The 12,566-nt window shown below is 51.7% G+C and overlaps 1 protein-coding gene across 6 annotated transcripts; it reads left to right on the top strand.

Moving 5' to 3' along the window:
• Window positions 1-3,130: 3,130 nt before the first annotated feature.
• Tlcd2 (TLC domain containing 2) lies at window positions 3,131-12,235 on the top strand. 6 transcript variants are annotated; one of them, XM_041665474.1, is made up of 4 exons: window positions 9,443-9,615; window positions 9,830-9,912; window positions 10,112-10,194; window positions 10,697-12,235. In XM_041665474.1, the coding sequence occupies exons 1-4, from the start codon at window positions 9,443-9,445 to the stop codon at window positions 11,135-11,137; spliced, it is 780 nt and encodes a 259-aa protein (XP_041521408.1). In that variant the 3' UTR covers window positions 11,138-12,235. The 6 variants fall into 6 exon arrangements, 1 of the variants encoding a protein (XP_041521408.1); XR_005975668.1 differs by lacking the exons at window positions 9,443-9,615; window positions 10,112-10,194; window positions 10,697-12,235 and adding exons at window positions 3,131-3,263; window positions 5,193-5,362 and having other exon boundaries at window positions 9,830-9,854; XR_005975666.1 differs by lacking the exons at window positions 9,443-9,615; window positions 9,830-9,912; window positions 10,112-10,194; window positions 10,697-12,235 and adding exons at window positions 3,131-3,263; window positions 5,193-5,362; window positions 6,794-7,842.
• The last annotated feature ends 331 nt before the right edge of the window (window positions 12,236-12,566 follow it).

Here is a 12,566-nt window from a genome sequence, read left to right as displayed (position 1 = left end):
GAAAACTTCTTGGCTTTGTTATCTTGGGGGTTGAACCCAAGGCTTTGCGCGTGCCAGCCGAGCAAGTGCTCTACTAACTTTAAGGTGCTCTTCTTACTTAGTATAGAACGAGACCCTGGAGCCTGAACTTTTGTCAAGCACGCTGGGTAGCTCTGATGCACAGATATTCAAGGTACATCTTGAAAAGTAAGTCTTTGGGGTTCAGGGAGGTATAACTCCGTGCCAGATGGTGCGCCCTGCATGAATAAAGTCCCACCACGACCTTTACTGATAATAATTAAAATAAGGCTGTGTAATTGTCCTCCCAATTTCCTCTCCCTCAACTGTTACTCCTGAATTGCCACTCAAGCACCCTTGGGCTTTGGGAATATGGGGTTGAGAATTAGTTACTTCCTTTGCCTACTTCAATACCGTGTTTCCAGAAGTACCCATTTTGGCTAGTCACTGGGGGAAATGGCAGCTGCCTGTAGGCCACCAGCCCATGCCAAGTGAGGTCAGCAAGAAAGAAGCTGGCAGTGAGTGTGCTAGCTGTGGGTCTGGTGGATCGGTGCTGTGCTAAGTGATTTCAAACCATCCCTTCTGAAAACCTTACTCGAAACCATACTTTATTATTTACACTGTTTTGTAGATGAAGGAAGTATTGCTACGTGCACTGCTAGTCAGCACTGGAATTTGAATGTTTGCCTGATTCAGTTCTCCTCAGCAAGGGTGGATTTGGACTCCCCAGAGGAAAATTGGGGACATTTCTGTTAGTTATAACTGGGATCGGGATTGTGTGCTACTGGCATCTAGGACAGAGCACAGTGCAGCCATCTGCATAAGAAGTCATCTGGCTAAACATATCAATAGTGCTAAGGTTGAGAAATCTCAACCTGAAACTATGCTCTTCGCCTCGAGGTCGGTGAGAGGTTAGAGAGTCGGATAAAGTGCAGAAGGGCAACCACTGGGATCTTGAATGAGGAGGGAATGGGACTCTTATGCTAGGGATAATGGAGAATAGGGCAGCTTGTTGAGACTCCTCTTTCTTCCAAGCTTGGCCAGAGCCCTACTCAATTTCCCCTAACCCTGCCAAGTCAGTCCTGGGACTTCACACTAAGTTTGTCCTGGAGTGACCCTGACTCCCAGCTCAGAGCTGGAACAACATATTTACCTGGGTCTTCCCGTAGGAATTCCCAGAAGACAACCCTGGCTTCCAGGACTGATGTGTTCCACCTGCAGTACCTGAGCTAACAGAATGTTGGCACATTTCCAGAGGGAGGGGGTGGGCTAAAAGGAAAAGATATGTGGCACCTAAGAAGTTAGAAGTGGAGTGGGCAGGCCAAGGCAAGAGGACCCGGTCAGCTACCGGACCTAGGAAGGGAAAGAGCAACTGAAACAGCGAGTTAGGAGCAGCTGGTACAGGAAACAGGGTCTGATCCACCAGGCTTGCTTTCCACAACCTTTCCTTTTCCCTAGGCTTGGGCTCAGTTTCCCTGTACCATCCCCAGGAGTCTACTGGAGCACCCACACTCAACGAGCGATAGAATGTACCAGGCTCCCCAAGAGTGGCCTCACCAAACTCACTGTGCTGACAAGAAATATCTCTGGTTCCAATCTCCTCCGAACTCTGAAAAACTAAGATGCTGGGGGGAGGTGGCAATCCTGGAGTGATAGAGAAAAGACCAGGAAAGTATAACGCCCCCACCCCCATGATTGGGGTTCCATTTCCTTCCCTTACCACCCATGCGGGGTGTGGGGGGGGTCAGAGAAAAGGAGATGGAGAAGGACAGACGGGAAGGAGGTGGAGAAGGATGTGGTTAAGACTGATGCTCCCCTGGGGTCGAACAATCAGCTGTTACTAGGGCCGGAAGACAGGAAGTCTCCTTAAAGGCACACTGTCCTGAACGAAGAATTGAGGAGTTTGAAGGAGCTAGCAATCAGCTAGTGGATGGAGCCCATACTTAACGCAGTAACTACCTCAGCTCCCCTCTCATTTGTCCGCCTCAGTTGCCCGCACCCTCAATTTGGAGATGATACAAAAGTCATGAACCCCAAGCCAGAAGTTTCTCTTTGGGGGTGAGGAGGGAGTGATGAGGTGGTCCCAGGCTTGTCTCTTTAAATAATCAATTCAGCAGCTTTTGCCAAGTCATTGGGTTCATTTCAGTTTTTGCCCATCCCCCGCTCTTCAGACTGATTGGCCCCTGGGGAAGCAGCAGCCTCTTCATTGGTCTCCACCTTTGAAATCACTTCCCTAAAGTAGGCCTGGAGTCAGTGAAGCCCTTTGGAGGGTGGGACTGACTAGGTGTTAATCAGACGGTGGGGTTTCTGGCTAGTATTACTTAGCCACAGATCGTCCTCTAATCTCTAAACAGAAGCCTTCTCTCTAAAGAGAGGGCTGTGCTATTAATCCTTTGTTAGGAAGCTGCCCCTTGAGAAGTCGTGGGCTGTTGGGCGACTAGGACGAGACAGATTCCTTTCGCTAGACCCACGAAGGGTATACTAGCTCCCTAGAGAAGACTGGGGCTGTGCGGGTGACAGTCGTCCCTATACCCCGAAGCACTAGGGAGTTCGGTTGCATCTGTGGCTGACTTCCATCTTCAGCTCTGCCCACTCCTGCTGCTTCTCGAGCTCCACCTTTCTTTAACTTAGGCCTTCTGTGGAGGCTGGTGAATCAGTTCTGAGGTTCTCTAAAAGAAATTCCAAGAAGGAGGGGTTTTAGCCCTTTAAGGACTTCCCCGCGACCGATTCAGAGATCAGTTTAAAAATGCCAACTCACAGAGCGCGCTGCATTCTGGGAAGCCGAGTGTCACCGTAAAGAACTTCATTGACCAAGATGCACTGAAAAGCACACGCCTTCACTTCCTTCTGCTCTTTAAATTGTGGCTTGACGTAGAACTGGTCTAAGCAAGTGGCCTAGGCCGAGGGCTAGCCACACCTTTTCAGCTATTGGCCAGCTGGTCAGTTGTTGGGCGTGGCTTAGAGCAGTTCCTCCGGGCGAGGGGGTGGCCTCCTTGCCAATCAGAGCCCAGACGCCGGGAGGGGCGGGAGTAAGCAGAGGTGCTGGCGCCCCCCCCCCGAGTGGGTGGGGTCACGTTGCCCAGCAGTAGGCGGTGATTGGCCCTGGGAGATGACTTCGTAGCTCGTGCGTCACCACGCCGCCAGCTGATCGGAGACTGGAGCCGGTGTGTGCTGGGCGCTGGGAAGAGACAGAGCGGTCGGCCGTGCGGAGAGGGCGCAGTGATTTTGCTCCCCTGTCCTCAGCAACCCCCCACACCCAGCATCAGGTGGGTGTGATCTAGGGGCCCGGTCATTCCGGGGGAAATCGCGGTAACAGGGTAATGGGGGAAAGTAGGGTCCTGACGACCACACCCTGCCCTTCTGGGGGAGGGGAGAGGGGGCGGCGGGGACGGGGACCCTCCCGGGAGAGGGGTCTGGACTGGCCCGAGTAGTGTGTCTGGACGTTTAAAGAGAGGGTCCCGGACAGGAATCATGGAAGAAGGTCTGGAGAGGTAATTGGGGAAGATAAGAGGCCGGAGGACTGGGGGCGTCTAACCCCGACGGCCTCAGATTTGAGGATCCGGGAGCTGACCATTTAGCCAGGGGAGAATCTGGGAGAGCGACTGGTGTAGAGGTGCACTGCCTCTACCGGCGCTGACTGGGGCAGGGCTAGTTCAAGTCCCTGGCAGGGAAGGGGTCCCTGGGCGGGCCAGCCCCTCCTCTCGTTCCCTCCCGGGGATGTTATGTAAGGGGGGAGGGGAAAGGAGTAGGGGGCGGCGGTGCGGAGGCCTTATGCAACCCAAAGGTTAGGGTTTCACCGTGGTTGGGCGGAGGTTGGGGGGGCGGACAGGAGGAGGGCCTGGAAACTCTACCCGCACCCCCCCCCCCAGTCTAACTGGCCGTCTTGGACAGAGAGAAGGTCACCTTTGCACCTCCCCCCAGTATGTCCGGTGGTGAGGCCCCTAGCCCCGGCTTGGCCATGACCGCCTGGGAAGCCGGCTGGCTGGGTGGGGCGCCTGGGTTAGTCATCGCTGGGCTCCCTCTCTCCCCACCTTCTGGCCAACTCTTGGCCCCTCCCCACAGCCTCCGGCGAGGCTAACGTCCCCACCTCCCTCTGGCCCTAGTTTCAGCCTCCAACTCATTTGGCCTGTCATCCTGGCTGTCAGAGTAGACTAGAAGCTGTCATGGTGCCAGAGGGTTGATGGAGCAGCTGGTCAGAGGGTCAGTGCCCTGGGCCCACCCCGCCCGGCAGCCAAGGGCACCTGCTTGGCACAAACTCTCAGCAGCCAATGAATCCTGTAGCTGAACAGAGCCATCTCGGGCAGAGAAGAGTGGACAGAAACTGATCACCTAGGAGAAGGAAGATACCACAAAGTTTGTGCTTCCCAAGAGGCTTTTGGAATTTGAAAATCTCCCACCTCACTGAAATCTTTCCACCCCCTGAATTTAGAAATCCCAAGGCAAAATCTCCTTGGCCCCTCATCTGGCAATGGCCATGCCCTTGGACTGCCTGTGCAGAACCACCCTCTCCAGCTCAGCCCTTTAGCCTGCCACGCCCCCAGCCCCCTCCCTGGACCATGCTGCAGGGCCCCGGCTTTTCCTGCTGATTCATGCGTTGGAACTGTGGGGGCGGGGCTTGGAACTTGGAACAAAGTTCAGACGCGGAGGGGCCGGCAGACAGCCTGGAATTCATACCAGATGTACCCGGAATGTGCAAGCGGAATGCCTGGCATCTCAGAGTCCTGAGGAAGCTGCCCAGCCACCCTGCCCATGCCTCCCTCCCCTTCTGCCGATGGTCAGCTGTCCTCTCCCTCATACTCCTCAGTATGAGCCCCTGCTGACCTTCCAAACTCTAGCTCTCCCCCCCACCATTCTCACCCTCCACAAACCCTCCTTCCAGCTGAATTCACTATAGGAGCAAATCAGTCGAGCTGATTACAGAACTCAAAGCTCTGGACCCGAAGTACAATTTTTCATTTGGTTCCTGGGTTCTAGACCTTGCCCTTTGAATGCTGAAGATGCTGGAGTCCTCAGTCGGTTGCCAGGGGTTGCTAGTGCCTGTAAAGCTGGGCAAGACAAGTGCATTTAGAAGCCTCTTGCTTCTCACTCAAGAGCCCCCCATTAGAAGATATTGAAAGTCAATAGAGCTAGTGGGTCATTGTCGCTGCTACCCAGCCCTATTCCAAGCTCTCCTGTTTTTCCTCCCTTCCACTTAGGAACCTGTGCCTCCCACACCCTCACCTGGCTGAGCCGCAGTAGTTCTTCAGTGGCAAGCTTTATGTCCTGACCCAGCTAAAGCTGCCAGTTGAAGAACTGTTGCCCTCTGCCCCTGGCTTCGAGGAGGAAGAGGAGGAGCGGAGCGACTTCTTTGCCTATCATCTGGAAGGTGACAGAACTGGGGTTGGGAAGGGCTCACTGCTGGGGTTATGGTTTTAGGGAAGGGAAACTCTGGTGCTTTGGGGAGCTCTTACCCACACTGGCCCAGCAAAAGGTTCAGGTTAAAGTCCCTGACTAAATCGGGGACTAGGTGGCTCCACCTCCCCATGTTATTTGATCTTTGTGTCAATGGGGAGAAACAGAAGGAAAGTCTGTCTACCTGTCTAACAAGACTTCCTCGTAGGCCTGCCTTTCGTATCTCTCCCCACCCCCCAACTTTCCCTTCACACAAGCTCCAAAAGGAAATGTACTCACGGGAAAGGTGACACCAAAATTCTGATCTAAATAGTCATCTGTGCGTTTACCTTTCTCTGTATTTTTTAGATTGGTCCAGATTTTGGTTTTAGGGGTACTTACCTCTATGGGAGTCTTACACCTGTTTCTTTCTCCTCCTGTGCAATGGGGAATCCCATAGATGAGTAGGCGGAAGGGCATCAGAAGTCCACCTGTGCTGACTCAGAGCCAGGCTCCTCTCTTCCTGTGGGTGGAAACCAAACAGCTCCTCATCTTAACTGTTGTCCTCCTCCATGCCCTGACTAACCCAGCTCTCGGGACTGGGGTGGAGGGAAAGGTTAGAGTTAAGACCAATGCAAGGAGCTAGTGGGAGGCTGGACCTATGCTGGCTGCTCATCACACAAGGGTGACCCAAGGTTTCCCCTCCACTCAAAGACAGACCACAGCTCCTGACTGGGTCCTAGCAACTGCTGCCATTTATTTCCTGCCTTTGCTTTCCAGGATAGAGAGACTCAGCTCAGTGCTGTGCAGGGAAGGAACTGTCTCCTGCAAGCCATCAGGGGAAGCAGGTTCGATGACAGGAGTCCCTTCTGCTGTCGCTAGCCCTGATGCATTCTCATGCTTGGGCTTGGGCTCTGATTGTGGTTCACCTTTGGCCTAGTCTCCCTAGCAGAAGATGGGTTCAGGGGCTACAGGAAGCCGTTTGTTCTGTTTGGCAGGAGGAGGAGTTCTAGCCCAGTCTCCAGTTATGAGAAATTGAAAGTTATAGGGGAGACTAGATCACATAACCCAACCCTGCTGCAGCCTGAGATGAGGGGTAGGACGGGTGAGGGACCGCAGCAGAGGGGGTGGGGAGGCCGAGTCTGCTCATACCCTGCAACAAAGCCTGCTCTGTCCCTCGACATGGCTTTCTTCCCCTCCTCACTTCACTGGCGACAGTGTGTCCCTCCAGCACTGGCTTCATGGCTCTGCTATCTTCTTCCAACACGGAGCCTCAGAGGTGAGGAAGGGCAGCCTGGAAACAGAGGCAGGCAGAAGACCAGTGAACCGGACATTGGTCAGAGGGGCACATAGAAGCCTGGAGAACACCAGGGAAGAGAACAGCCAACCTCAGTGAAAGACAAACTTACCGCCATCTCCTCTCCAGACCTACCTCCCTTGGAGCTGAAGAGCCATAATGAAGTATGGTCCCAGCTCTTCTCTACCCTGCAGTTTCTATAGAAGCACCCTCAAGGAGCATGAGCCACCTCTGAAAGGAAATCATAGCAAATTCAAAGAGGGATTCAAATGCGTAGCACTATGAAAAAACGTATTTTGGGCTGAGGCTGTAGCTCAGTTGGTAGAATGCTTGCTTAGCATGCCCAAAGCCTTGGTTCTGTCTTCTGCCTTGCCTAAAACTGGGCGTGGTGGCACAGGCCTGTAATCCCAGTCACTGGTGGTGATGGCCAGACTCTGCTACACAAAGAATTCTGAGCCAGCCTGGATTACCTGAGACTCTGTCTCAAAAAAAAAAAAAAACAACAACAACAACAACAACAGTCTTTGTTAGTAATTAAAAGAAGGCAGACCTGGCTGAACGCGTTTTTCCCTGATCATGGTAGACAAATGAAAGCCAGAAGAAACTCCTGTGCATTGTGAGTAGCAGTATCAAACACTGGAGGAGATATCTTTTGGCCTTGTAATTTTGTGTTTAAGAACTGTATCTTAAAATCAGGACTTGGTTATAAAATGTTCATCTAAGGGTTGCAGTAGAGAAAAAATAGAAAGCTACTGCTTATTTGGAAATCCATTCCTTTTCTGTTGTAATGAAAATTTGCAGGAGGGGATTGCTTAAGTGAGTTATATTCATCCCGATGGTAGAGTAGTGCACGGCCATCCAAAGTCATGTAGAAGAAAAATTGACTGGAAAGAAAAATGCTCTTTGAATATTAAAAAATTATTAAAGTATGAGTTTGTGACCTTAATTTTGTTTTTAAACAATCTGTTTTTAAAATATGAGTGCATACTTGTAATACATAGATTAAGAAAAGACTGAAAGTAGACCCAAAACATTAAGAGTGGTTATTTTCGGATGGTGGGATAGAACAATTTTCCCCTTGTTTTTCCTCATTCTATGTTTTCTATATTAATTGTATATTGCTTTTATATGTTAAATAAATTGCAAAAGATAAATGTAAATTTTAAGTTTTTACTCTTTTATGTGTATGAGTGTTTTGCTGGCATGCATGTATGTGCAGCATTCTCATGCCTGGTGCCTCCAGAGGCTGGTAGAGGGCTTAGAATCTCCTGGACCTGGAGTTAGGCTGCTGTGAGCTACCACGTGGGTGGTGGGAATCAAACATAGGTCCTCTGCAAGAGCAGCCAGTGCTGTCTGCTGAGCCACAAATCTCTTCACCCCCTCTATGTAATTTTTAAAAGAAGATTTCTATCATGTGCCTGTATGGGCACCTGAGTGTGGGTGTCTGTGGAGCCAGAAGAGGGCATGACATCTCCAGAGCTGGAGTTACATGCTGTTATGAGCCCTCTGATATGGATGCTGGGAACTGAACATGGGTCCTCTACAAGAGCCGCAAATGTTCCCGGCCACTAGAGCCCTCTCTCCAAGTCCTCGATGTAATTTTTTTAAATTTTGGAGAATTGGGTGTAGGGGAATGGACTGTATCTAGTGCCCTGGTGAAAACGTTTGCTTGGGGTACCTACTGCTTGAACATGTGTGGGGGTGGGGTGAGTGCTGGGAATCACACCCAGGGCCTTCCCTGTACAAGCTAGGCAGGCGCTCCTGCCGCACTCAAGTCAGCCCTGTTGAGCTTCATTCTTTAGTTCTCTGAATCCACCCACTTGCTCTGCACACAGGAAGCGTTCCTCCGACTTTTGGCTGTCAGCCAGCTAAAGAGGTGTGGCTCAGAGTAAGAAAGAAGGAAAATGCTCCAAACTAGTCACTCTTCAGGGAATTCAGGGTTGGAGAGAATGTTCCTCTTAAGGCCAAACGTCTAGGGTTGCTACCGCGGGTGTTGATCTCTTTTGAGTCGGCCTTTTTCTTGAGGCTTGGGAAGGGGAGAATAGTATATGATAGGGATTTCCTGTGTCTCCCCTGCCTAGTAAAGATCCCCAGCGTCTGGGGGCAGAAACTCGGAAAGGGATCCCCCAATGAGCTGCCCCAAAACAGGACACCCCCGTTTGGGGAGTACTATGTAAGGGAATTACAGATGGGCAGAGAGCACCTCTGCCTAACTGGCCATGCACTCAGGTAAAGGTGAGGTGGTGCAAGGTTTGGACCCTCGGGGCTTGGGTGCGCTGCCCTTCTATCTTCACAACTGGGTAAGGATGACCAACCAGTAGGTGAGAGAAGAGGAAACCAGAGCAGGTGAAAGTTAGTGGGCGGAGCCCCATACCTGTCAGGTAAGGCTAGATAAATCGCTTTCTGGAACTCTGAGGGGTTTGGAGACTCGTGGCGTTGGAAAAGACTTCTAGTGTTGTGCAGGAAGGCCTCTGAACTCGGTTGCCGAACTTGATGCCTGGGAGCCCCCAAACCGCAATCCCCCAAGCAGGGCCAGGACGCCATCGCTTCTATGGCTCCACGGGTGGTGGCCCCACAGCTGCACCAATCACTTGCCCAGCCGAGAGATAGGGGCGTGGACAAGCTAGGGAAAGTTACAACAGGTTGGAAAGGCAAGACAGGCAAGGAAGCCCCTGGCAACAGCCAGATACCGACTCCGCTGGGGGGGTCCTTCGAGGTCCCGGACACCAGGCACAGGAATCAAAGACACAAACTGAAGCCTAGCTGACCTGCCAGACCATGGCATCCTGGGAACTCCTTGTGGTTGGTGCCTCCTTCGCAGCATTTCGGGGGCTGCACTGGGGACTGCAGCTGCTGCCCACCCCGGAAACTGCTCGAGACCTTTGGATGTGGCGGAACATTTTCGTTTCGCTGATGCACAGCCTTCTCTCTGGAGCAGGGGCGCTGGTCGGGTGCGGAACTTGGGGACTGACGAAGCACTGAGGGGCGGAGGTGGAGATGAGAGCGTGGAAGACTGAGGTTGGAATTCTGGGTGGGTACCTTTTAGAACAGATGTGAGGTCTTAAAGTCTGGAGCTGGGTTGGGTTGCGGACAGGTGAGAGTACCAAGGGAAGAATGGTTCTAGGTCTTGGAGAAATTAACCCTAGCTCCCCCGGTCTTCCCCAGGCTATGGCTGTATCCTCAGATGGTCATCGACCCGATTCATGGCCACCCATCGTGGGCAGTGGTCCTAGTAGCAGTGTCAGTGGGTGAGTGTACAGACAGGCTGGGCCCCCGGAAGGCGGTGCTGAAACAGGAATCCTAGGTCCCTCCCCCTCTTTGGAATGGAGCCCGTATTGGTGGAGGTTTGCTGTGAGGGATTAAGGACCTGAGGAAAGTGGTACTTGAGACTCTTCTCTAGGCCTTGCTCTGAGCTAGGACCCTAATAATCCTCTGCCATGCCCACAGGTTATTTCCTGGCGGATGGAGTTGACATGCTGTGGAATCAGAACTTGGCCCAGGCCTGGGACCTTCTCTGTCACCATTTGGTGGTGAGACACTGAAGGGAGAGGCCAGACAGAAAGGAAGCACTCCCAAGTTTAGAACCCAGCCCCGCTTCAGCCTTCTGTCCTCTGACTTTCCCATAAAGCCCCCTGTAAACCCATCTTCCCAGTCTTGGACTGAACTGGAAGGAGGTTTTGACTGCTAGCCACAGTTTGGAATCTGGGCACTATGGAAGAGGTTTGGATCCCCACAAACATTCAGCTGGTCATGAAAACATTGATGCAGAATGTTGCTGAGAGGGGGAGTCATGGTATAGGCTGTGGGAAGGAGGCAGAAAAAACGAGGATTGAAAGCTGGGGTGTGCTGTGCAGTCAGTCTAGGTTCAGGGTGAAATAGCCTCTGGGCAAAGACATGGGTCAGCAGGAAAGTCAGGTTTGGGGGGAGTCTTCTGAAATGCTTTTGTGTCCTCAGTGAAAGGATTAGGGTGATGATCCCGGGACTCGATGGGCACAGGGCATACGAAAGAATGACTTTGAACCTTGTCCCCAGGTAGTGAGCTGCCTCAGCACTGCGGTTCTGTCTGGCCACTTTGTGGGCTTCGCTGTGGTGTCTCTACTTCTGGAGCTGAACTCCATCTGTTTGCATCTGCGGAAACTTCTGCTCCTTTCCCATAAGGCCTCATCCTTGGCCTTCAGAGTAAGCAGCTGGGCCACCCTGACCACGCTGGCCCTCTTCCGCCTTCTACCTCTAGGATGGATGAGTCTGTGGTTGTTTCGGCAGCGCTACCGGGTGTCTCTTGCTCTGGTCATCCTTGGTGGAACTGGGCTGGTCATTGTGGGATCCATGAGCATCTCATTGGGTATCCGCATTCTGATCAGGGATGTCTTGCAGTCTCGACCTCATCCATTTATCTCTGTGCACAAGGAGACCAAGACATATGGCGGAGAGACAGTCACCAGGAACAATTCCACTCTCAGTCTGAAAAACTAGAGAAGTGGAGGTTTCCTCTTCAGTCAGCCCTGAGACTGGGGCCAGGAAGAGTAGATGGTAGCCTTCGCTGCATAGTCTCCTGTGTAGCAAAGCCCAGACTGTATTAGCAGTATCTCAAGACCTTTTCCAGATGACCCACTTCTCTCCCCTTCTCAAGACCCAGGAAGGTTTCACGGAAACCCAAATTACTGCTCACTGAATTCCTTTGCTCCAGCGTAAGGACAGACCACAGGACAGGAGGTTCTTCTGGAATCAGAGAGACCTGGCATGGAGGGCCATTTATGATCAAATTCTGACCTCATTTATGATCAAATTCTGACAGTGCGATAAGAGCACAGGAAACATTATCTGCTGCCAGGAAGGATGCATGTGGCAGTTGCCAGTGAAGACAGAAGCTAGGCCACTGCAATTGTTGCTGATACCTCCGATCTTCTAGGTCAGACTGCAAGTACTGGGATTGTACTAGCCCTACCCTACTGCAAACAGCCTTTCTAATACTTGTGTATCTTCTGACCTAAAAAAATATAATTCTTAGATGAACATGGTCTGTCTCCTAAGGCAGCACAGAAGTCAGAAGCTACAGAAAAGACTTAAGTGCCAAGTGTGATCACCTAGCACTAAACTTTCAAGACAGGATTTCTCTGTAGCTTTGGAGCCTGTCCTGGAACTCCCTCTGTAGACCAGGCTGGCCTCGAACTCACAAAGATCCGCCTGCCTCTGCCTCCTGAGTGCTGGGATTAAAGGTGTGCGCCACTACCTCCCGGCTCTTTCCTGGAGTCTTTCGAAGGCTCTCTCCTCCCTATCTCTGCAGCAAGTCTCCTATTGTGGCTCTCCTCCATTTCTCGTCTGAACATCCGGGTTACAGGACTGCAGAGTACTGAACAGTGGGGGGAGAGAGTGATAACCTTTGATCATCCACAAAAAAGATAAAGGAGCAAAAACCAAGAGGCAGGAGGGGCTTTTAAAAAGCGCTGCTAAGATCAGGTGTGGGTGATGTTCGACTTTAATCTTAGCACTCAGGAGGCAGAGGCAGGAGATTTTTGTGAGTTCGAGGCCAGCCTGGTCTATAGAGTGAGCTCCAAGACAACCAAGGCTACACAAAGAAACACTGTCTCAAAAAACGAAAAACCAAAACCATAAAAAAGTGATGCTAAGAAGTGAAGGGAGAGAAAGACAAAGAGGATGAGGGAGACAGATGTGCACATGTGCACAGATATGTCTGGGTAGAAGAGAGAAAGATTAAACCCCAGGCAGAGGGAGCTTGAGCACAGGGAAGAAGAGTAAAGCTTCAGCAGACATATTGAGAAAGGTTGTTACAGAGGTTAAGAGGAACCCAAATCATAGTGTTAATGAAATGGTCACAAAGAAGGCAGGAAAAAGCCAGGTGGCAGTGGCACATGCCTTTAATCCCAGCACTCAGGAGGCAGAG

Source organism: Microtus oregoni, unplaced genomic scaffold (genome assembly GCF_018167655.1).
Source record: "Microtus oregoni isolate MIOR12 unplaced genomic scaffold, Mior012 000015F_ref0000493, whole genome shotgun sequence".
Lineage (NCBI taxonomy): Eukaryota > Metazoa > Chordata > Mammalia > Rodentia > Cricetidae > Microtus > Microtus oregoni.
The sequence above is the reverse complement of the archived record's forward strand: the minus strand, read 5'-3'. Positions and strand labels throughout refer to the sequence as shown.